The sequence below is a fragment of the Nothobranchius furzeri genome, chromosome 9 (genome assembly GCF_043380555.1).
Source record: "Nothobranchius furzeri strain GRZ-AD chromosome 9, NfurGRZ-RIMD1, whole genome shotgun sequence".
In the NCBI taxonomy this organism is placed as follows: domain Eukaryota; kingdom Metazoa; phylum Chordata; class Actinopteri; order Cyprinodontiformes; family Nothobranchiidae; genus Nothobranchius; species Nothobranchius furzeri.
Window position 1 is genome coordinate 20,584,906 of NC_091749.1, and position 24,875 is coordinate 20,609,780.

General features: G+C 44.2%; 1 protein-coding gene and 1 long non-coding RNA gene across 2 annotated transcripts in view; one reads left to right on the forward strand and one right to left on the reverse strand.

The window, feature by feature from the left end:
* Positions 1-24,875, reverse strand: part of LOC107374193 (CUGBP Elav-like family member 1) — a 126,310-nt gene that overhangs the window by 73,044 nt on the left and 28,391 nt on the right. The window contains exons 3-4 of the mRNA XM_054735788.2: positions 2,114-2,196; positions 344-392 (exon numbers count right to left, since the gene is read on the reverse strand). Of these exons, the coding sequence (XP_054591763.2) occupies positions 344-392; positions 2,114-2,196 (132 nt within the window). The remainder of the gene's footprint in view (positions 1-343; positions 393-2,113; positions 2,197-24,875) is intronic.
* LOC139071739 (uncharacterized) overlaps positions 1-24,875 on the forward strand; it is a 111,717-nt gene that overhangs the window by 15,987 nt on the left and 70,855 nt on the right. The gene's annotated exons all lie outside the window — the stretch shown is intronic.

Consider the following 24,875-nt stretch of genomic DNA (forward strand, 5'->3'; position numbering starts at 1 on the left):
GAGGAAACCACAGAACCTGGATGAAGTGCTGGCAAGCAGCTAGCTGAGAACGGACTGAGATTCAATTCATTGCCAAAGGAATAACTAATGAAAGGACTAAAAGGAAGACAGATGGATTCCCTTTGTGTTTTAAGCAAAACAGCCAATGAGGTATTTATTTGTCTTTATTTTGTTGCACATTATTGTATATGTTTTAATTGTAATATCCTGTATATTTAGTTTCACGGTTTAAGGGAGGTCTAAGGAAAGGAGGACAGAAGGACGTCCATTAAACCCGTAAAAGAAATCACTTGCGTCTGTGTTGCTTGGAGGGAATCACAGTAAATGTTTGGAAAATACTTACCATTTATTTTCTCACTGTCAGCTGGCTTCATCTGGATTGGGTGGTGCATCTGAACAAGGCAACAAATCATGAATAATAAAACCACATAATTTTTCAAACATAAAGTCTTAAGTACTTAAGCAGAAAAAACAAAACATTAAACTTTGTACTCAGGCAAACAGCTTGGTTTTTGTAAAAAAATATTCCCAGATAATATATTAGTAGCAACAAAGTGCAAATAGATGATGGACAGAATGACAAACATTTTGCTTCTCAGTTTAAGACTGTTGTGCACATTCTTAAGCTTTTATTTTGAACAATTGTTGGATGGGATTACAGGTTAAAGCACTGACTTCTCAGTGTGCTTAGTGTCCAGTCTTCAGCGACTGACAAATGCACCACATCACTGTCAGCTACTGTTAGACAAAAGTAATCCATGATGCAATAGTTGTGCTACGGCAGCTAAGCACAAATGCTCCTTTTGACATATGAAGTTCTTAACTACAAAATTAACAGCTGTAACAAAATGTGATGAGGGAATTAAGAGGTTTTCTACAAAAATAGGATTTTCTTTGTACACAAAACCAATATGAGGTCCCTTACATCTAAAGGACCTCATATTGCAGCAATAGCAAACAGCAAAAGCAATACTTTTTATTTAGCTTTAAAAATGTATATGCTTTATAGGTATAGAGATCTATTAATTAACATGTATTAAACCATATATAAATGTATCAATAAATCAAACTGTTTTTGATCAAAATAACTATTTGTGCAAGCGAGGCAGTCCAGAGACATTAGTTTGGAGTAATGTGGTACACATGGAAAAGGCCAATTCTCATTCCTTTGTCCCATGTCTCAAACACGAGTGATATCAGAAATGAATCTGAATCTGAATAATATTTGTTGATGTTACTAGAGATGTTTTAACATCAATGATGAAAATCAAAATGACAGACAGTTAATACATCAAAAAGACCACCAAGACTTTTTTTTACCAGTAAAGAAAAAATATTTAGCTATTGTAATTTTTTAGGGAAAAATTGAAAAATTTGCAATTCAGATGGTTGAAATCTGTCTATTTTTTAGTTTAAATTACAGAATATTTTAAGTAAACCAGCTTATAATCACTCTTAAACTATCAGTCAATAAGTGAGATTGTACAGAAGGGAGGCTAATAGATACACCTGAGTGCTGTTAGCATATTTAACATTTTCAATAGTGTTTTAATGATCAGTTTTTTTTCCAACACGTTTTTCAATTTTCTTCAGTAAAAACAGATCAATATTTTGTTTCCTGAAAATAAATCCTAGGAGAAGCAGAAAAAAATAAAAATACCCTAGACCCTACTGGAAATGGTTGGGACATAAAAATTTTAAGGCTTGAGGGATGTAATGAGGCTAAGGTGATATTCTGGACTAAATCCAAATCCTTTTTATATGTCTCAATTCACCTTTGTCATTACAACTCGCATAACAAAATTTGTGTGTGAATGTGTGTGTGAATGGATAAATGATACACTGTAGTGTGAAGCGCTTAGGAGTCCTCTGGCTCTGAAAGGCGCTATACATGTGCGGGTCATTTATCATTTATCAATTTGCTTGTTCTGTGGAGGATACATAAATACCAAAAGGCTTTCAAAATGAAAACCATACTTCTGCATCTCTAAAGTATTCTCACTCAAGCACAAACACCCCCCCCCCACCCACCCACCCACACACACACACACAAAAACACACCCACCCTTAAAAACAACTGAATATTTAAGAAATCGATGGTATTGTCACATACCCCAGGCAAGATCTTCATGTTGTGCAGCGCATTCTGTGCTTCCAGGGCAGATTTGCGGGTGTAAAATGTTATAAAACAGCAGCCTGCCAAAAAGTGACAAAGAAATAAAAGTATTAGGTGTGTTCACATTAGTAGTTTACCTTTATGAGCAGTAAGGGGCTAGAATGTTGGTGCCCTCATTGTAACGGGGTAAAAAGTTTGTACAATTATCAGTTGCAATTATTTAGAAATGTCCACCCATCCATCTATTTTCAGCCGCTTATCCGGAGTTGGGTCTCAGGAGCAGCAGCCTAAGTCAAGAGGCCAAGACTTCCCTCTTCCCAGCCACTTGGGCCAGCTCCGCTGGGGGAATTCCAAGCCAGTCCCTGGGCAGCCGAGAGACATAGTCCCTCTAATGTGTCCTGAGTCTTACTTTGGGTCTCCTCCTGGTTGGATGTGGCCGGAAAACCTCTCTAGGGAGGTATCCTGGAGGCATCCTTACCAGAGAGCCACGTCAACTGGCTCCTCTTGATGTGGAGGAGCAGCTGGTCTATTCCAAGCCCCTCCTAGAGGACAGAGCTTTTTACCCTATCTCTAAGGGAGAGCCCAGCCACCCTGTAGAAAAAACGATTTTTTTTACCGTGTCCTGTCTAGCTGTGACGCAAACAGAATTGATGTCTGAATGCTGGTAACAAGCCTTACAGATTTACTCTCAGGTGGAGCATCAAAGCGTCTGCTTTTAATGTCACGGCTGATACTTAAAACTTTATTGTTATTGTTTTTGAATGCTTTGTAATTCCGACCAGACACGGAGTCAGAGGTGAAAGAGAAAGGAAAAGACAAAAGGTGGGGAGAAAGGGGAGAAAGGGGTGGGGGGTTCCACAAAAATGAACAATAATTAAAGCTGCAAGCAGCGTCGTTTGGCCCTCGCAGCTCCGCGCCACTCCGGCCTGGCCGGCAGCCCAGGGCACCCGGGCACATCCACGGAGCAGAAACGTTGACCACCCCGACACCAGAAACCGCTAACAGTCACCTCGTCCGCACCTCACCCTGACTCAGCATCTCCTCTGAGCCCAATATTAGATTACACATCTCACCACTAGGTGATACTCTATCTTTGCCACAGTGGTGGTGTTGTGACACAGACCAAAGTTAATGCTATACTGACCACGTTTTTTTTAAGTTATCAAATGTAAAAGTTATCTAGGGGGCGTTTTTACCAACTACAGAAAAATCCCATTGTGGTCAGCTTTGGTTAACAAAGATGGTTTTCTGTTATTTTGGCATTAATCAGATGTTTTGTGTGTAATGTAGAGCCAGAGAGCCGAAAGGGGGTGGAACTAAAGAGGTTTGAACCAACAACCACATCAATATGTTTGTTGAAGTCACGTGATGACACAAGCCAAGTATAATGCCATTCTGACCTTGTCTTTAGAAGTTGATAGTTTGAACCCATCTAGGGGGTGCTGTGACCTTCTGCAACTAAATCCCATAGAGGTTATCTTTGGTCATCAAAGATGGTTTTCTGTTCATTTGGCATCAATCAAATATTGCATGGGTCATCTAGAGACAAAAGGCTGTAAGTAGGCGGAGTTAAAGTGATTTGAACAAGTGAGCACATACATGTGTTGATTGTAGTTGTGTGATGACTCCCACAAAGTTTGATGTAGTTTGGAGTTTTTTGCTGAAGATAAAAAAGGTTTTATTCTATCTAGGGGGCGCTGTCCCAAATTTAGGAAATATTCCATGAGGAAGTTTGTAGGGTGATAACAGTCATTTGTGTGCAGTTTGGTGTGAATTGCATCATGCCTGTGTTATTCAGGGCCTAATATCTGTCAGGGGGTGGAGCTAAAGCGATATCAACCAATTACCACAGGATTGAGTTGGTTGCCTTTGTGTGATGACACATAGCAAGTTTGGTGCAGTTACAATCTCGTCTGTACGAGCTATTACAGTTTTAAAGGTATGTAGGGGGCGCTGTGGTGATATTACACAATGTTCACCAACCGTGTGTGCCTCGTTGACTAAAGAGCATGATTGTTGGTTGCCATGTTCAGTCTCGGGCAAATTGGAGGCCGTTTGTGGAAGTTACAGTCAAACGTAAGGTCACGACGTCACGCCAGAATTCGCCATGGCATCAATGCCCCTCCCTTTCTGGAAAGATATCAGATCTGAATGGTCATCAAAGCATCATGAAGACAGTGCATGACCTTAGTGTCATGTTCACTAAATTAAAGGGGACAAATATGGGCATTTCACCCTAAAACAATAGACTTCCTGTAGTCAGGGGGCGGGGCTTAGGTGATGTCAGCTGTCCACACTGTCATTGTCTTGAGATGTGGTCAGTGATCACTCAGACAAAGTTTGATATAGATCTGATCATGCACATGGGAGTTATTAAGTCAAGTAATGTAATGGCGAAAGGTCAAAGTTTGAGGCTTAGCCACGCCCACACCTTTCAACTTTTGAAAAATCTGACGGTTGAATTTTTTCCCCTATGTCTTAAGAGTACATAGCAGAAGTTTGAAGGCAATTGGTGAAAAAGACGACAGGGCATCATTCTCCAAACGTGTGCAAAAACCACTAAATCGAGTACTTGGACCAAAATGGCCGACTTCCTGTACGACTTTGCACTTGGCTCCAAGAGACTTTTTTGTAGGTCCTGAGTAGTGTTGTCAAAAAAATCAAAACCTAGATATAAATAGATGCTAAAAGTGGTATCTAAATTAGATATTCCATCCCTGTGGTATCAATATTATGGACTATTATACACAGCCTTCTTCAAGTACACCGACACACACGACAGCCAGATGCCGTAAAACAGCCTCCGCCTCCCAGACAAACAGAAGAAGAAGACGCCGCATGGCTAAATTGCAATTTCCCACGCGAGTTGTCTTCGATCCAAGTTTTGTCTGCCAAATACATAAACAAAAATGTAAACAGCGAATTTGGGAGGTGCTTCACTGCCCAACTTAATTAGCATACCAAGTCCGACACGTAGTTGTATATTCGCGCATATATGCTTAAAAGAAAACTCCCTTTTATTGCAACCCGGACTTAATTTCTAGCATGCAGTACGTTTTTTTACTCACGCTGACAACTTTGGTGCTACTTGGATTCCACGGGGTATTTAGATCCATCGGCAAATCGCCATCAGTGTATATCCATATAACGGGTGCGGACGGGCACCCATGGTGCAGCCTCGAAATAAGACATTATCTGCACCAAAACATCTCTATGTCGATAGGTTTAGTTAGGAATCATTAACATGATTCCCCTGTTCGTTTGGAGCGAGTCTGGGATTTCTAGGCGTAAGTACGGTAGACTAGCCACGGCTAATCTAACCGGCGCTTTTAATGACGTCACTGCCAATCTGTTTTTATTAAGATTACCGGTAGATGTACCTTTGTCCTACTGTGGAGAAATTTGTTTTCTCCCTTTATTGACCAACAGAGTTGTTCAAAAGTACAGAACAAAACATATGGCATTACATCTTATGACAAAAATGCTACTTAAACAGAGTTTAAGCAGCAAAACATCACTCTGCAAATAGTGTATACTGTATATAGTGAGACAATTCATGATTTAAAGTGTTAACTTTTGCCAGTTTTTGTATGCACTTTTAAAAGAATGCTGATACTTGAAAGGTTTAAGCACTTTACACACTTGATTCTTAACATTTAATTTTTGCAATGTAAATTGAGGAATGTTATTTTTTGAATAAACTTGTTCAATAAATTGGTGTTTTTAAATAGTATCAAAATCGAGTATCGAGTTGGGGTTTTTCTTCCAGTATCGAATCGAGTTTGAAATGTTAGTATCGTGACAACCCTAGTCCTGAGACAGTACATCAGTGTACCAGATTTCGTAATCCTCAGTCAAAGCATGGCTTGGGACTGTTAGTTTTAAAAGTTCTACGGGGTGCTTTAAGAAAATAGGCCAGGCACACAAACTTCAGCTGTCTATTCCTCTTGGGGGTCAGACTAGGATCACTCACCAGAGATTTCGTAGCGATATCACGATAACTGAAGAAATGAGAGGCAAATGTATTTCCTTGGCGTGATGGCGATTTTTGCCATGCTCCCAAAGCCCCGTCTTTTTTCAAAACCTGCCAGTACTGGAGACAAAGTCACCTCAAGTTGTTTACTGCTATTTGCCTGGTGATTGGGTAAAAGGAGTCCAGTAGGGAGCTGTGAAAATAAAGAGTGGCGTGGCGACAGGTCAAAGTTTGAGGCTTAGCCACGTCCACACTTTTCAACTTTTGAAAAATCCAATGGTTGAATTTTTTCCCCTATGTCTTAAGAATATATAGCAGAAGTTTGAAGGAGATTGGTGAAAAGGGTGACTGAGCATCACTCTCCAAACAACGTGTGTGAAAATCACTAAATCGCGTACTTTGACCAAAATTTCCAACTTCCTGTGCGACTTCGCACTTGGCTCCAAGAGACTTTTTTGTAGGTCCTGAGACACCACATTAGTGTACCAAATTTCGTAATCCTCAGTCAAAGCATGGCTTGAGGCTGACAGTTTTAATGGTCCTAGGGGGCGCTATTTCAGAAAATAGGCCACGCCCACCAAATGTTCACATCAGATTTTTTGGGGGGCCGGACTAGGATCATTCACAAGAAGAATCATGACAATATCTTTAGAAATGACGAAATGGGAGGCAAACGTAAGGCCACGGCGGTACGCCTGACTTCGCCTCGCCGCCACAGCCCCGCCATCTGCCGAAAACTCCCATAAAGTGTCGCAAAGCAACCCCCAGTTGTCTTGAGTTACCAGCTGCAAATTTGTGGTGATTAAGTTAAATGGGGCGATTTGGGACTGTAGGAGCCAAAAAGCAGTGTTCTGTGTACGTGCATTTTGACAAGATGTTTATCAGCCCAGCATCCTGTGTACGTGCACTTTCAACATCTTGATTGTCCAGCTGCTGCGTACGTGCAGTTTCAACATCTTGTTTTTTGGTCCAGTTTATGCAACTTCCAGTAAGTCTTGGCTTACTTTGACCATATTGGGTAATAAAACAGCATCCCATCATTTCCCGAAATCACGAGGGTGGGGGCCAGAAGAGTATAACCGATGCTGCGTGTTGTAGGAGACAGGGCTTTGCAGAAGGTTTCCAGCCGAGGCATTTAGATCGAGGCTGAAGGCTGTCCCCATGAAGTGTTGGTGATGTATTGCTGAATTGTACAAATAAAAGCCCCACGCTGAGTTTGGACAAACTGTCTCTCTCTTGTTTTTGATAAGGAAAAAGAACCACATTTGGCTACCATGAAGCGGGGAGTGGAGGTGTGCTCTTCGGATCGTTTCACAGTCCACTGAAACTTGACTCCGGGGCCCCTTATAGGTAAGAACAATTTTTGTTCAATTTTGGAGTTATTTCCGTGGATTGTGAAATGGTCTGGGAGAAAAAACATGCCCTACTCATAATTTAGAATAACAACAAGAGAAGGTGCTTGTCCAGAGCAGCGGTGAAATTATTCACACATGTGTGAAGTCAGCTGAGTCATTTTGATGACGGACAAAGTTTAAAGTGACAAATTAAAAGCGGGGACAGCGAGAATTGGAATAGAATTTGACAGCTGATAAAAAGTCCAGGGAGGACAAGTAAAAAGGTCGACAATTGAGATCCAGTAGGATGCCTCGGTCAAGCCGGGCCAAGACTGGGATCTGAGAAAAAGTGCTGAAGTTGTGACAGATAAGCTTGCCAGTAATTCGGTTGAATCCTCGAGGATTGGTAAATTTCATGTGTTGTTGGCAAAGGCATGTGTTGAACTCATAGGAGCAGCGGAGAGGCTGCACGGGAAACGACAGACCCGGGAGCTCGGGGCGACTGTCTGTTGAGTTTTTTGTGTGTGTGTGTGTGTGTGTGTGTGTGCGCTGAGACAAGCGTGTGTGTGTGTGCGCTGAGACAAGCGTGTGTGTGTGTGAGTGAGACCAGCTGTGTGTGTGAGGCGCCAGAGGTCAGAATGAGGAAAAAGGAAAAAAAGGAGAAGAACTAGGAGAAGCCTTAAAAACAGTGTAAATGGATTAGCAATATTCACTGCAGTGCTAAATTTTGATGTTTAATGTTATACAAATTTCAAAGTCTGTGATCTTGTTCTGATTAGCCTTTGAACAGAAAACCAGAAGTTAAAATAATAATAATAATAAGTTTTTAGAGTGACATATATATAAATAAAAAATATATGCTGAAGTGCACAAGCATGATAACTATTTTTACCAGCTGGGTAATGTGAAATATGAGAAATATAGATTATGATTAATTAATAAATAATAATGTTTATGCGTGTTGCGTGTTTGGTATGAAATGTTGCTTCAGTGTCAAACTGCCTTGAAGTGTGTTTTTCTCATCTTTATGCAAGTGTGAAAGTTCTGCTGTGTGTGTGGTTGTTTAACTCGTGGAAGTGTTTGACAAAACATGGATGGTTTGTGTTAGGCTAGATAAGAAAAAGGTTTGGTGAAAGCTCAAATACTCTGATTTTGTTTTAAACTATTGCTTGGATAAATTAGAAAGAAGCTGATTTTTCTTCTGCTGATTCGGTCTCTATTGTGGTTGACTTTTTCCTGTGTTGTAATGTTATAAAGTTGTATGAGAGTTGCTAAATTCTGAAGGCTAGGTGCGGTTGATGTCACCAGGACTTGTTCGTTTCTCTGTACAGACATCCTTAGCTGTCAGACTCTCAGCTTAGACTGGGCAGAGAATCATAATAGAAGTGTAAGCTCCACCCACCAGCTGTGTGTGCGTTAATTTCCTCACACACACAGACACAGAAGTACAGAGGCGATCCCGCCTCTGACTCCACCTGTGTGTGTGGATTGGTTGGTGAGCCGTAGGCATAGAGAAACCCTACCCTGTGGGCTGAACATTGTTCACACACAGCTCGGACCAAGGATACGGCTATTCTTAGCCTGTCACACAAGCCTGACTCTGCAGGACAGAAGATTTGAGTCAGACTCATCTTGCAGCTTAACTGCTGGGGAAATAAATACATTAGGCATTAAGTTTTCTTTCAACAATAAATAAAGCTTTTGAACTAACTTTCCTTTAGTGTTTAATCAGAAGAGATTTGATTTCAAGGCATTTATAATAAGAAGATAAATTGTTGAACATTTGTGTAAACAAAACAATAGATTACGCAAGACTACAGCATCTTATGTCACCAGTATCTGTTTCAACTTTCAATTTTTGTTCAATTTTCAGGAGATCATAAATAAACAAACTAGTTTACTAATCAGAGGAATAATAAGTGTTACTGAAACTGCAAAATGTCGGTCACGCCAGCAGGAATTTTGGGAGCAAAGAATCCGGCTTTAGCAAAAGAGATAAAGCACATGTCAGAGAAGTGGTCAAAACGGACGAGAAAACTATGCAATCCGTGGCCATCTGAAGGCACTTTTGACGTAGTGGCGTGCGATAATTTGGAGTTGAGAATACAGGATCATAAAGCAGATGGATCCAAGAAAAGACAGCAGAAAAGAGAAAAAGAAATTCAGATCCTGGACTTATTCAGGAATGAAGGAAAGATTTACAGACAGAACTTTAAACATGCCATTCTCAAAATGAAAGACAAATTGGACAAACCCCAGAAGGAAGTGAAGGCCCCAGCAGAAGAGGGCCTGTATCCCCTCTTGGGAACCATTACAATTACGGGAGATTTTGATTTGCGCGACACATTCGACAAAGGTCCTAAGGGTTTAGATGTCGACAATGCAATTTTAAAATTAACAACATCACAGCAATCAGATGAAGCACCTGGCAAAGAAAAGCATGCAAAAGGAAGTGAGGAAAGAGAATTCGAACAAACAACTCCACCTCGTGGAACGCATCCAAAATATTGCAGTACAGAACGTCGAGCGGTAAGTGAAGAAGGACGAAGGGAGATTGATTGTTTTGCAGAACATAAGGATTTTTTGAAAAGGCAACCGAAGGCTAACTCATACTGGATTGACTTTGAGAATAAGGATGTAAATGTACAGGATGAGCTAAACGATGTTGACCAAATTATACAGGACATATCTGAAGGCCTGTGGAAATCCTTAAATCACATCACAGGCACACATTCAGATGAGGTTAGTGAGAACACCACTAGCACAAGCAAGGAGAAAAGTTTCAAGCCTTTTTACAAACCAGGTATTCACTCACCAGAGCGTGGTGATCCAAATACAGGTCTGACTCAAGAGAAGGAAAAACCAGGTCCTAGCAGTTAAAGCCGTGATCTGAGACCCAGACATGACTTAAAACCACCTATTCGATACACTAATGATGGTCAGTACCCAATTTTAATTAAGGGCACAAGAGCTAATTATATTCCCTGGCAGAGCCTCGACCTCACTGGTTTGGTTTCGCGGCTGCCCGAGATACAAGATGGGGCTGGAAAGTGGATTAGGGCCTTCGAACAGGAGACAACTGGGCTAATGCTTGCCCTTGGAGATCTCAAAGCTATTTTGGCTCGAGTTGTTGGGACATCAGCTATGGGAACATTGCTCGCATCCAATGGAGTCCAATGGATGCTGGACCCAATGGCTGACGGCACGGAGGTTAACACACACAAAAATGCACTCTGGAACATACTAAGAGCAGCATATCCCAACAGGATTGACCCCAAAGCCTTGAAAGGTGAGCCACTTTCAGAGACTGAGAGTCCTGCGTCATTTGTTGACAGGCAGCTCAGACGGTGGAAGCTGGAGACGGAGGAGGGTCCTGAGGGGACGCCAATAATGACTTCTCTGTTCCGAACATCCCTGATTTCCACTCTCCCGACTCCTGTGCGAGACAAACTGGAGGATGTGGTGGGACTGGACTCAATGCCACATGCACAGTTCAGAGACCATGTAGTCCACGCAGTGGACCGCTATCGGAAAGACAATAACAAAATGATTGAGCAAGAAAAGTGTGCTCAAAGAAAACTCATGCAGCTGCACATAAATGATCTCCAGAGCAAGGCAAAAACTCAGGCAGCAGTGGAGAAAAGTGACAGCCAAGTCCAAGCATTGCAGACAGCTGTGGCCCCGCCTCAAACTCCATCTCAACCGGTTATCAATGTCTACCCAAACCAGTATGGTAGACAGCAGCCCGGACCACAGAGACGATTTCCAAATCGTTTCCCCAATCGCTACCCAACTCAACAAGGCTGGGTGCAGCAGAATCGACCCCCACTTCCAGGTTCATGTTGGGGGTGTGGCCAGATGGGTCACCTGTATCGAGACTGTCCGAATCCAATTCCAAACCCTGAATGGTCTGGGCGTGGTCGTGGAACACGACCAATCCGGGGAAGAGGAGGTCCAGTTAATCCATGGGCAGCACAACAAGGATTCTAGGGATGTCCGGAGGGCCCTGGGGGGGAGGAGCAACTACCAATTTTAACAGCTAACGCCGATAAAGAACCAGTGATCAATGTTAAAATAGAAGGCAAATCGGTCCCAATGTTAGTTGATACTGGGGAAACCTACTCATGCATAAAATCAAATTATGCAACTCATCTCCCCATGTCTGAGAAAAGCGTAAAGACAACAGGGTTCTCGGGAGCAAAACAAATAAACCCCTTAACAGCTCCAGTAAGACTAGCAGTTGATGACAGTGAAATCGTAATCCCAATTCTGATTTCAGACCAAACTCCAGTTAATCTACTATGAAGAGATGCATTGTGTAAACTAAAAACAAAAATCTGGTGCACACCAGAAGGAATTTATGTAGATAGCTCTGGAATAAACTTTCAAATGACTGCTCAGGCAAAACACGCTAAGGTTTACTGGCTTGGTGACATTAACAAGCCAGTCTCCGAGATGTTTCAACAATGGGAAAAATTTATTGAAGCTCAAATTCCAGAAGCTACTGTACCATTCAGTGACTATCACTGCACAATGACTTATGATCCATCATGCAGTAGAATCTTTGAAGAAAAATGGGACAAAGAAACAAAAGACTTGCACGTTAGGCTAGTGTCACAATACATCGTGATAGGACAGCAAGGTGCAGCTGTGAATGTGGAAGAAAACCCATTTATTGAAAAATGGCACACTGTGCCAGAATCAGCACGACACATTACCTTAATGGTAAACAAAGGCTTTGAGTCAAAAGATCTTGGACCAATGATGTTAACAGCAACTAAAACAGAGTGGCAGAAAACAGATAACCCGCTAATCTACACTACAAAAAATGCAGAAATGATTAAAATTCTCTGCGGTACCACCATGATGTCAAAACCACAGGTTGTAACAGTCGCAAACAAAAAACACATGCAGGGTGTAGCAGAATCAGAAACAGTTCAAAACGAGTTGAAAGCTGACATGCTAAAACAGATTTCAGACCAGCTATGGTCCAAACATGACACGGATGTTGGACTGGTAACATCGGCAACTCCAATTCAAGTGGAATTGAAGCCAAATGCAAGACTGCCTTATCGACCCCAATACCCGCTAAAGCCAGAAGCAGAAGAGGGTATAAATGCAACTATTGAAGGTCTAATTCAAGCAGGAGTACTAAAAGAAACCTATAGCACATGTAACACTCCAATTTTGCCAGTGCTAAAAGCAGACAAGCTCAAGTACAGACTGGTACATGATTTAAGAGCTGTAAATGAAGTGATCACTGACTTTGACGCAGACGTGCCAAATCCAAGCACATTACTGAGTAACATCGATGGGGAAGCTAAATACTTCACGGTAATTGATCTGTGTTCAGCATTTTTTAGCATCCCATTGGCCAAAGAATCACAATATCTTTTTGCTTTCACGTTTCGTGGGAGACAGCTCACGTACAGAAGGCTACCACAAGGGCTAAAACACAGTCCACACATCTTTAATCAAATTTTGAAACAGAGCCTCGAAGGCATCGAGGTGAACAGCACTGTGATTCAGTATGTTGATGACCTACTGATTTGCGCACGAACAATCGATGATTGTCATCGTGACTCCATTAAAGTCCTCCAGAAGTTAGCTCGGGGAGGACACAAAGCCTCCCTGACAAAGCTTCAGTACTGCCAACCACAGGTAGAGTACCTAGGGAGAGTAATCTCCCATGGGACTGTCGCCATCTCACCAGAACACGTGGAAGGTGTGAGCAAAGCTCCACAACCACAAACTGTTGGACAAATGATGACATTTCTGGGAATGACTGGTTTCAACTCCGAGTGGATTGAAAATTATGCTGAAAAAACCGCACCACTTAGGGCACTGATTAAAGATGCTGGAAGTGAGTCTTTAAAATCGACTCTAAAATGGACAAATGACGCTAAGATAGCTTTTGAAACCATCAAACAAGACATGCAAACTGCGCCAAGTTTAGCAACACCTGACTACACAAAACCATTTTTGCTGTACGTCGCAAACAGACATGACATGTATGCCTCTGCAGTGTTAATGCAGGACACATGCAGTGGACGTCGGAAACAACCTATTGCGTACTACAGTGCAAAACTTGACAATGTGGCACAGGGATGGCCCCCTTGTTATCAAGGATTGGCTGCTTTGCATTATGCTTATGAGAAAGCCTCAGTGATAACAATGGGATATCCTGTCACCATCTACACACATCACAAAATATCTGAACTAATCAACCGAGGAAAGTTTGTGTTAAACCAAGCAAGATGCCTGCAGTATATGCCACTACTGACATATCCGGATGTTGTCATAAAGAGGTGTACCACGACAAACCCTGCTAACAGTGTTCCCTTTGAGTTAGAAGGAGAACCACATTGCTGCATAGCTGAGGTATCTAGATACACTAAGCTAAGGCCTGATTTGGAATCTACTCCGTTCGACCAATCTGATGTCACCTATTTTGTTGATGGTTCATATTTTAGAGACTACCTAGGAAACCATGCAGCATTTGCTGTTGTGGAAAAAGTAGATGACAGACTTGAAACAGTAAAAGCTGAAAAGTGTAACCAACCCTGTTCTGCACAGCTAGCGGAACTCAAAGCCCTGACCGAAGCTTGCAAGTTGGCAAGTGGCCAGGTAGCAACTATCTACACTGACTCTGCATACGCACATGGTGTTTGTCACCTGTTTGGAAGTGTGTGGAGGCAAAGAGGTTTTAAGAAGACGGACGGTACACCCATCCTTCATGGAAAGCAGATCAACGAGCTGATCTCAGCAATGATGCTTCCATCGAAACTGGCCATTGTAAAATGCCCTGCACACCGCAAGGGTAACTGCGATGTCATCAGAGGCAACAATGCAGCAGATGAGGCGGCAAAATCTGCCTCCAGGTGTGAAGAAGCCATTTTGACACCTGTAATATCATTAGAGCCTGTAATAACACCAGAAGACATCATTCTGATTCAGGAAAAGGCAGAGAAAAGCGAGCAGCAGTGTTGGAGAAAAAGAGGTGCAACAATGGACTCCAGCGGCTTGTGGAGGTCTCATGAGGGCTTGATCGTTGCACCTGTCTCCCTGCTGACAATGCTAATCTCAGAGAGCCACGGTCCTGATCATTGTGGTCGTACAGAGGTTCTGAAAAGACTTAACAAACAAGGTTACTGGTCACCATACCTAAAAGCCATGGTTGAGGAAGTAATAGATCAGTGTGACATTTGTGCTGAGAACAATGTAAAAAAGGGCATCACAGTCCCAGCGGGACACATTCCAGTGCCCGAAGGTCCTTTCAAACATTTGGTCATTGACTATGTTGACATGATTAAGTCTGTGCATGGGAAGCGGTACATGTTGGTGATCATTGACAGATTCAGTCGGTGGATCGAAGCCGTTCCCTCCAAAGATCTAGGTTCAGAAACAGTGGTAAAGTTTCTAGTCAGAGAAGTGATTCCTCGCTTTGGTATCCCATCGGAAATAAGCTCGGACAATGGTCCTGCTTTTGTTGAAAAAGTCCTTAAAGGTGTGTTGCAACAACTAAGGATAAAGCAACGATTAGGATCAGTTTATCACCCCCAGAGCCAAGGGATGGTCGAGCGAGCGAATCTGACGTTGAAGTCTAAAATCTGCAAAATCTGTGCTTGTACTAACCTTAACTGGGTTGATGCATTGCCGCTTGCCTTAATGAGCTATCGCATGCAAACTAACAGAAGCACGCATCTTTCACCTCATGAGGTCCTAACAGGCAGGCCAATGCCAGCTCCTCAGCTCAGAGGACCCCACAAGGGGCCTTCACTGGAGCAGCTAGAGCTTGAATTCAAAAGCTATATCAAGCAACTAACCAGCATCCATAAAGCCATCTATTTGCAGGAAAAGAGAAAGGAGCTCGTCTCTAGCGCAGGCGCAGACGGGCCAGTAGTTCCTGGAGACCAGGTGTACATCAAAGTTTTCAGGAGGAAGTGGCACGAACCGCGGCGAGAGGGTCCCTACAAAGTGGTTCGAGCAACGCCAACGGCAGTCCAGGTCGAAGGAGGATCGACGTGGCATCATCTGACACACTGCACGAAAGTCAAAGACAAAACTCAGGGCAGTATTGTGTCTGACGTAACAAACCGGCATGATGGCCGAGGAAAAGAAGGGCGTGCTAAGCCTGATAACAGTTCTGTTTTGGATGACACTAGGGGGTCTGATGGTGGTGCTGGAGGAGGTGAAGATGGAGACGATGGCCGAGGAGCAGATCGTCGACCCATCACAAGAGCATACGCCAGACGACTTGGTCAACGACGAGGCAGCACACCGTGATCAAGTTAAGTACAATCCAGCAGGCCGGATGCAACATAGGTCAGCATCCTTGCCTGCATTCGACGTAGCAGTTGTTAAAACTGGTGTTACAACCACGATTCTAAATAATGTTTTGACCACAACTAAGGTAAATAAAATCCCTGACAGTGTGACCACAGTTCCAAATAATGTTTTAACTACTAGCGCTACTACTACTACTACTGTAATCCCTGATGTTTTGACTACCACAGCTCCTGTTGAAGAGGGGAGGTCCGACTGGAGCTCTTCCTCTCACTTACAGCTAGTGACTCCACTGATTTTAAGACCTGAAACAACGCCAGTTAGCAAGTTAAGAAGTGTAACTACTAAGCCACCTGTTAGTACTACAACTCCCACAGGAGATGTAGCTGTGAAATCTGATTTTCCCACAGCAACCTCTGGTAGTAACCATGTTTGTAATCTTACTCAGCAAGGCCAAAATGAACAAGAAGTGACCAATCGCAAAGCTGTGCCTAAGCCACTATTTGGGCCGATTAGACCTAGGCCCGGGAGTAACACAGGACCTATCTCCCCTAGAGCGGGCAGACCATTGCCGATAGAGGATAGGCTTTGGGATGCCGCCATGCAAAATAGTTGGTATAAATGGGCTTTGTATACGACGAGAGAAATGACTCCTAACGACTGCATAGTGTGTGCTCAAGCACCCGGAATGTTACCTGAGGTTGTTCCAGAAAAATATACTTCTAGTGAATGTGCCATTACACAACGACGCACTTGTAAGACTAGAAAGGAAATAGAGATAAATAAAAAGATTCCACCTATTCTTAAGTTGCCATTGTGTGGATTCCAATGCAGATTGCTCCATGGTACACGAGATAAGTGCAAGTATGTTAAAAAATATGCAGAATATAAAATCCTAGAGGAATGTGCTGAATTTGCAATCCAAACAGACCAAAATGGTCCTCCAACGGACTACAAAATTGATTATAGTGCTGATTATGAATGTTTTGCAAGTGGAAGTTTCTCTGACAATGGAGGAGTGGACGTAGGTAATACATCTGTCAACTGTAACGTCACTTGGCTATTATCCTGGTTCCCGCATGCAAATGTGACACCACTTCTCATTGACACCCCTGTTTGGTATGAAAACCCTGTAACTCTTAGTCAGGACTGTGATAACATATCGATGACGATCCCCACTCTGGATCTCATAGGTGAGCAAGACATTCCAGTGGCCGACAGCTACTGGATGTGTGGTGGTGATGTTCTAATGAATGTTTTGCCAAGTTTTTGGGTTGGGTTGTGTACGCTAGTACGTATGAAAGTTCCAGTGACTATCTTACATGAAGGTGTGAGTGAATTACTTCAGTTGGAGACTACCAATAGACGTAGAACAAAGAGGTATGATGTGTTTGATCATAAAGTGCATTTAAACGCCATAGGACTGCCAACAGGAATTCCCATAGAATTTCAAGCAAGAGATGAGGTAGTAGCTGGTTTAGAGTCAATTCTTCCTTGGATAACAATAAATAAGAATGTGAAATGGATCAACTATGTTTATTTTAATCAGCAAAGAATCTTAAATTACACAGTAAATAACCTTGGCCTCTTGGGTGAACAACTTCATGCCACAGTCAAAATGACTTTGCAGCATGACCAGGCTTTGGACTGGTTGCTGGCCGAGAAAGGTGGGCTCTGTAAGTTTCTGAACTCCAGTGGGCAAGAATGTTGCACCTACATTCCAAGTAATATGGCCCCTGATGGTGCATTTACTGAAGGAATGAGGAAATTTAAAGATTTAAAGATAGAGCTCAGGGAGAATGCAGGCAGGGAAAGCTGGTCCTTAGACTCCTTAGCCCTCAAATTGGGTCAGTGGGGAGCTATTTTGGTAAAAGCAGGAATTAGTGCAATAGTAGTACTAATTCTGATTTCTCTATTGGCATGTTGTATCCTACCTGTTGTGAGGAGACTGCGGGAGCGAACTCTGGCTGCCCAAATGAACCTTGCTGCGTCGTCTCAGTACGTGCAAATGGGAATGGCCACAATGGAATCAGCACGACACCCAATGTGCCTGAAGAACGGGACGGCTGATGAGATGGCGGTGGGGTAAGCTTTGCGTCTCATCAGAGATGTTGTTGTGGTTACATGCACTCGACTAAGGAATCGGCCTCGAAGTCCTCTTCCAGCGACAAGACCCCTGCAGCAGTCATCAATAAAACTGAACTTGATTCGTGTGTTTTCTTCACTCCGTTTCTTTTTTTCCAGCTCTGCAACTGAGACTCTGACTCCGTTCTCTATTTCGGTTGAGCAGTTGTGTTGTTACATCTAGTATATTCGTATATTCATTACATTTACTGTTGTGTTTAACTTTTTATAGGTTTAGTCACATCAACATCATCTAGTTGTTCATTCGTATCCACGTCAATCATTTATTTCACATGAGTTTGTATTTTTGATTGCATATTCACGTACAGTTACTGGTTGCAATATTGCTAAGGGTAATTAATGCACGATCGTACTCATGATTTTTTATTCTCTGTTGGAAGGTATCATCACTTCATTTTCCCTTATGTGTGTTCTTTTGTTAATTCAATGTTACCTAATGTCTGCCATATACTTAGGCTAGACTTGTATGCTCACTCTGTGCATTATGTGATCGTCCTGTTTGGGGCAGGAGGTCAAGGGGGAATTTTCCTGTTAAGAACAGCGGACAGGTTTTTCGCCCTCTTACAGTGTGCGCATGCATTTTAATGTATTGCTGGGGTGGTTAAAGACGTCACATTCCATGTTGTGTCTTGCAGCTGATACTTACTTTGCAGTTACTTCGTCGTTACATTTATATCTATATAGTTTGGCTGAAGTCTGCAGTATATTAGTCATTTTGTCATTTAACGCCCATTTACTGGTCTATGTTAACATTCATTTATGTGTTATGTTATTTGTTATGTAGCCAGCTTGTTTATGGGGGTGGACACCCCCATGGGGGGGATCTGTAGGAGCCAAAAAGCAGTGTTCTGTGTACGTGCATTTTGACAAGATGTTTATCAGCCCAGCATCCTGTGTACGTGCACTTTCAACATCTTGATTGTCCAGCTGCTGCGTACGTGCAGTTTCAACATCTTGTTTTTCGGTCCAGTTTATGCAACTTCCAGTAAGTCTTGGCTTACTTTGACCATATTGGGTAATAAAACAGCATCCCATCATTTCCCGAAATCACGAGGGTGGGGGCCAGAAGAGTATAACCGATGCTGCGTGTTGTAGGAGACAGGGCTTTGCAGAAGGTTTCCAGCCGAGGCATTTAGATCGAGGCTGAAGGCTGTCCCCATGAAGTGTTGGTGATGTATTGCTGAATTGTACAAATAAAAGCCCCACGCTGAGTTTGGACAAACTGTCTCTCTCTTGTTTTTGATAAGGAAAAAGAACCACAGGACCTTTCACAGTAAAATGTGACCTTTTTGGACCTGAGGGGACGAGGCTCGTGTGATGTCATCATCCGACCATTCAATTTAATTTTTGGGTGGATGCCGAATGACCACAGAAATATTTGTAACTCTGTTCCATTCAGTTATGAAGTTATAGCAATTTATATTTTTTTGGCGAGTAGTAAAATTTCAAAGCCAGGCCCCGCCCCTTCAGCATATACGAAAACTCAGAATCCTCCTCTCATTTTGTTCGCCCATCCCTTCTGAGCATTTTTCCACAATTTTTGAGACGATCATGCGAGAAATGATCGAGCAATCCAATCAGAAACGGACCTTCAAAATGGCTAAAAATCGCCATTTCAACCCAAAATGGCCGACTTCCTGTTTGATATTGACCATGGTTGCAAGAGGCTTTTCTGGCTTTATGGAGAGGGGTATTTTTCACTTTCTAGGGGGGCGCTGTTCAGCCATTTTCTTTGCGATTTTTTCGGGACCTTTAAAATATCAAATTTTTCACCAGGCCTGACAAGTTTGCAAAATATTGTGAGTTCTGGGGTATGTTAAGGTCCCCAAAAAGCCGTTCAAAGCGGGCTAAGAATAACAAAAAATAAACAGAGGAAAAACAAGAGGCCTTCGCAGCGCTTTCGCTGCTCGGGCCTCATTAACAAGAGTCTGCTTCTAGACCTGCAGAAACAGACAAGAAAAAGAGTAAAAAAAAAACAAACAAAAAAAAAGGGACACAACAACAATACAACAAGATCAAGCTATCACTGCGTCAACTTGATGAGGAAATATATAATCAACATTGTTTAAATGAACAGTCACACAATAATAAATCACAGTACATTAAGTGCCCACCATAGTTTTAAGACCTGTGTTGAACGTACCCAAGCCCATACTTTTGAGAGCACAATGTGAGCACCTGTGTGTGTGTGTGTACACGCGCTTGTTTATGTAAGGTTTATCTATAGGAGTGTCCAATAGAGAGTGTGAGGGACCACAGATCTGCCCCCCAAAGATGCGTAGGAGATGGGGCGAGCTCCAAGTCCAAGAGATCCCGACGCTGCCCCAGAACACTGGAACCCCAAGGAGACTGCAACCAGAAAGGCCCCTGTCCCCCTCGAGAGGCACAGAGGATTGCCCCGGGGGGCCACAACAAGCAGCCGGCAGAGTCCCGGGAGACATCAGCGGCAAGACCTCAGGCCTGCCGGCAGCCTCCCACCCCCTAGCCGGCCGAGCCCGGGACCCAGCGACCCGGGATCCAGGGGCGACCACCCCCGCCGGGGACCCAGCAGAGCCCAGGGACCCAGACCCCACAACGCCGCCAACGGGATTGATCAGGCAGACACCAAAAATCTTAAACCCCCTGACCCGGGAGCCACGAACACTCAGGCAGACCAAGGCACCACACCCCACACCAGGTGTGGCAGGGGGAGGGGAGACGAAGATCTATATCATCAAAAGAAGTCCCAGGAGAGGGGAGGAGTCAAAGGCCCCACCTGACATATACAGTCATACACAAACACAGTCACACACTCCCTCCCTCGTGCTCACACATGCACATACAACCCAAGACTTACAAAAATGCACGCCAGACACTCACTCATGCTCCTCATACACACCCTATTAACTCTGGTCCCGGTACTGCTGCACATTGGGTACAACCATTACCTGTTACCAGAGATTGACCCTTTCTGCTGGGGTGCTGATGAGCAGGCTCCCCCGCCCAACGCTGAGCACAGCAACCCACCACCCCAGACCCCAAACAGACGGCCAGATCTCGCTCCTAGCCTCCAGCCCCAGGAAGCCAAGCAACAACAGAGGTGTGCTAAGACCCCTAGTCTCCCTCCACCTGCTCCAGTATAGTGTTGTGTGTTAATGTGGTGTATTCCATGGCTGTGGTGAGCGGGTAGTGCGGGCATTGTCTGGCCTATGCCAGTTGATGCCACCGCACCACCCCACTTTTACCCACAGCCCTCGGTGTCTAAGTGCAGTTTAAAATTGGAAGTGGGGACCGGCACTCAGGAGGAGGCTGAGAAATCCCCCTGCCTAGTGCAGTTGAATGTGCTCACTCCCAAGGCCCTAACTGTGTGTTTGCGTGGAATGTCATCGGTGGAAGTGTCTAAGGTGCAAATTAAATTGGGGGGCAGGTTGCCACAGGAATGCGGAAATGGGGTCCATACCCGCACTCCCTTACTTGTCTACCCCGCAAGGTCCTATGTGCATGTTTGTGTGATAATGTGAGGGAGCAGGAGGAGAGAAATATGCGGGGATGGGGAGAAATGGCTGGTTGGGAGTAGCCCTCCCAGGAGCCAGCTCCCCCACTGGCCCCAATAGGCACCTCTGTTGTCAAATTGCCGCCCAGGGCATGGAGACCCCAGCCCATCCTGCCAGGGCCCAAAGCAGCAGCATTACAGAGCCTCACGTAGTCCAAGGGCACCAACCCAGCCCCACCCCAGCAGAATATCTATGCCCATCCCTGCATTTGCACAACTTCCAGAATATAAGACATAGGACATCCAGGTAAGGTTGGGTCCTCCCCCTCCTGGACCTCCCCCTCCCCTGTGATGGGACAGCAGAGGAGCCAAGGTCTACCCGAGGCCCCTGAACCCGGGCCAGGCACTGCTGCATGTTCCTGCCTTCTTCCCGGCAGCATATATGTCAGGACCCGACCCCCAAGGCCCCGCCCAGATCCCCACACCGGGCCGGCCACCCCAACACCCCTAGCCCCCAGGCCCCCACCCAGACCCGCCCAGGGTTAATGCAGCTGCCAGGCAGTGACCCATGGCCGCTGCCAAGACCTCCAAGGGGCCCCACTCACAACCGCAAGTAGTCCACCCCCCGAGGTAACCCAAGTACCTCCAGAGGGGGACAACGGCCCCCCAGTCCCAGACATCCCCAGTGAACCCACCCCCAGGGAACATCCGGATACTCCAAACTCAGACCCTCCACCCCCCCCCCCCCCCCCACCCACCCACATCATCCCGCAGGACAACATCAACGGCCCCCCATCATCGCTATGTGATGGAACCGATCAAAGGAGCCCAGAGAGATTGATCTGAAGTGGAAGCAGAGGCTATATCAAGTGTAATATGATCTAACAAAAGATTTCTATACTGGTTAATGCAGAGAGTTTCTCTATTTTTCCAATTCAAGAGGATAGTTTTCTTAGCGATGCATATGGCAATCAGAACCACGTGAACCAAAGATGTTTCAATCTGGACATCGTCCAGGTTTCCCAGTAAACAAAGAGAGGGGGTGGTTGGGATATGACATTTCAGAGACTTTGACAGGTCTTCACATACTCTACCCCAAAATTCCTGGACAGGTGGACAGGACCACAGTGCATGAATGTAATTGTCATGAACGTTGTTTGTGCAGTGTGTACAGGTGTCAGACAACACAAACCCCATCTTGAACATCCGATGACCTGTATAGTGTACTCTGTGTAGAATTTTGTACTGAATTAATTGTAAATTGGGGTGTTTGATCATTTTAAAAGTTTTTAAACAAGTTTGGGACCAGAAGTTCTGGTCAAAGCTGACTGATAGATCCACCTCCCATTATAGGGATTGCTATTCTATCGTCTATTTTGGACAGTGTCTTATATACTTTAGACAGTAGTTTGGGGGGTTTGAGATTATAGAAGTCTAATACCCTTGGTGGTGTTTGTAATTCTATTTTATTGAGCTTAAATTTTTGTTTGACTACAGATTTAATTTGGTGGTATTCTAAAAAACTATTCTTATCTATTCCAAATTGGGAGACTATTCTATTAAATGGGATGAAGTCCAATCCTTCATATATGTGTTCCAGGTATAGGATTCCTTTGTTTTTCCAGTCCGGAAGGTTCATCATTTTATAATTTTGCAAAATATCAGGATTATTCCAGATAGGTGTGCGTCTGCATGGTACTAGTGAAGACTCCGTCATTTTAAGATACTCCCACCATGCTGTCAGAGAGATGCTGATACTAATACTTTTGAAGCCTTCATGTTTTCTTATGCTTGAGCTAATAAGAGTATTTGATTCTTCAAGCGTCTCACCAGTCTGGTTCTCAGCATTTTCTGTCACTCGAGCATGTGATTGGTGCCTAGTGATGAGCCCACTCACAGTAACATCCTCCATTCTTGTACATTGTTATAAATCATCCACCCACCTTTGCAGGATATTAATTATTTTGTCTTTCTCAATGATTTTTGCTTTCAGTTCCTTCACTTCTTTTACTAAGTCCATCAGTACCGTTTGCTGTTTAACTATCTTGGATGTCTCTTCAGTTAGGAAGTTCTGTGAGAGCTTAATCGTCCCCAGCTCCTCACCAGCAGATTGATGTTTTTTGGGAGGCATGAGGGCCAAAGTGGCTAATTTCAGAACAAACAGATAGAAAATGAAGTCATAGGCTTAAGATCTGTTAAATTCTTTATGGAGCATACCCTTTAGTTGTTATCCTGATGCTTTACCAAGATGTACCAGCGGTAGACTCCCAGAGGTCAGTGCACAGCCCGAAGCCCAGGTCTGACCTGGTGGTTGGAGCAGGAGCCGAGCCTGGTGTGGCAGGAGCATAGCCTGGTGTGGTAGATGGAGCAGAGCCTGGTGTGGTAGCTGGAGCATGGCCTGATCTGGTAGCAGGAGCAGAGCCTGGTGTGGTAGATGGAGCAGAGCCTGGTGTGGTAGCTGGAGCAGAGCGGGTTGACGGTAGGTCTCGGGTCGCCAGTTCCTCCTAAATCTTGTCTGAGAGACCATCGTAGAAGATGTCCATAAGGGCTGCATTATGCCAGGGGCTGTCAGCAGAAATGGCATGGAAATCCCTGATGTAGTCAGTCACTCTCCGGGTTCCCTTCTCCAAAGATTACAATTTCATGGAGGATTCACGGCTAGGCAGAATTGGGTTAAAAACCCTTATGAGTTTATCAGCAAAAGTTTGGTACTGGTAGCAGATGTGGGAGTCATTAGCCCAAGTAGCTGTTCCCCACACCATAGCTTGGTATGATAATAATGGACAGCAGTAGTTCAACAGGTTGAGCGGGCTGTCCAGTAATAGGAAGGTTGCAGGTTCGATCCTGGCGCCGAACTGCTGTTGTGTCCTTGGGCAAGACATTAACCCACCTTGCCTGCTGGTGGTGGTCAGACAGACCGGTGGTGCCTGTGCTCGGCAGTCCCGCCTCTGTCAGTGCGCCCCAGGGCAGCTGTGGCTACATCGTAGCTCATCACCATCAGTGTGTGAATGTGTGTGTGAATGGATGAATGATACACTGTAGTGTGAAGCGAGTTGGAGTCCTTACTCTGAGAGGCGCTATACAAGTGTGGGTCATTTATCATATCACATAAGCTACTTTGGATCTTTCTGTAGGAAAAGAGGAAGGTTGGAGTTGGAAGTGCATTTCACATTGTGTGAGGAAGGAACGACATTGTTGGGGATCCCCCTGAAATGCTTCCATTGGAACCAGCCGTGGCTCGTGGACAGGTGAAACCCAGAACTGAACTGGTTGGGCAGAAGCCGCTGGAGTGTGGGTCACGTAGCTCCAGCAGTTTGTTGACTTTGGATTCCAAGCCTGAGATGGATGTCTCAACTTCGCGTCACCATTTCTGAGTCGGCGTCAGGTCCATGTGGGCCACATTATTCTGTTATGAACTTGGAAGAGGACCGTAAGGACACCAGAGCACAGTCGGCAGTAGTAAACAGTTTTTATTAGCCTGGAGCTAAGAGGAGATGTTAACGGAGCAGAGTTCAGGTAAAGGCAAAGTCGAGGACAGGCGTGGGTCAG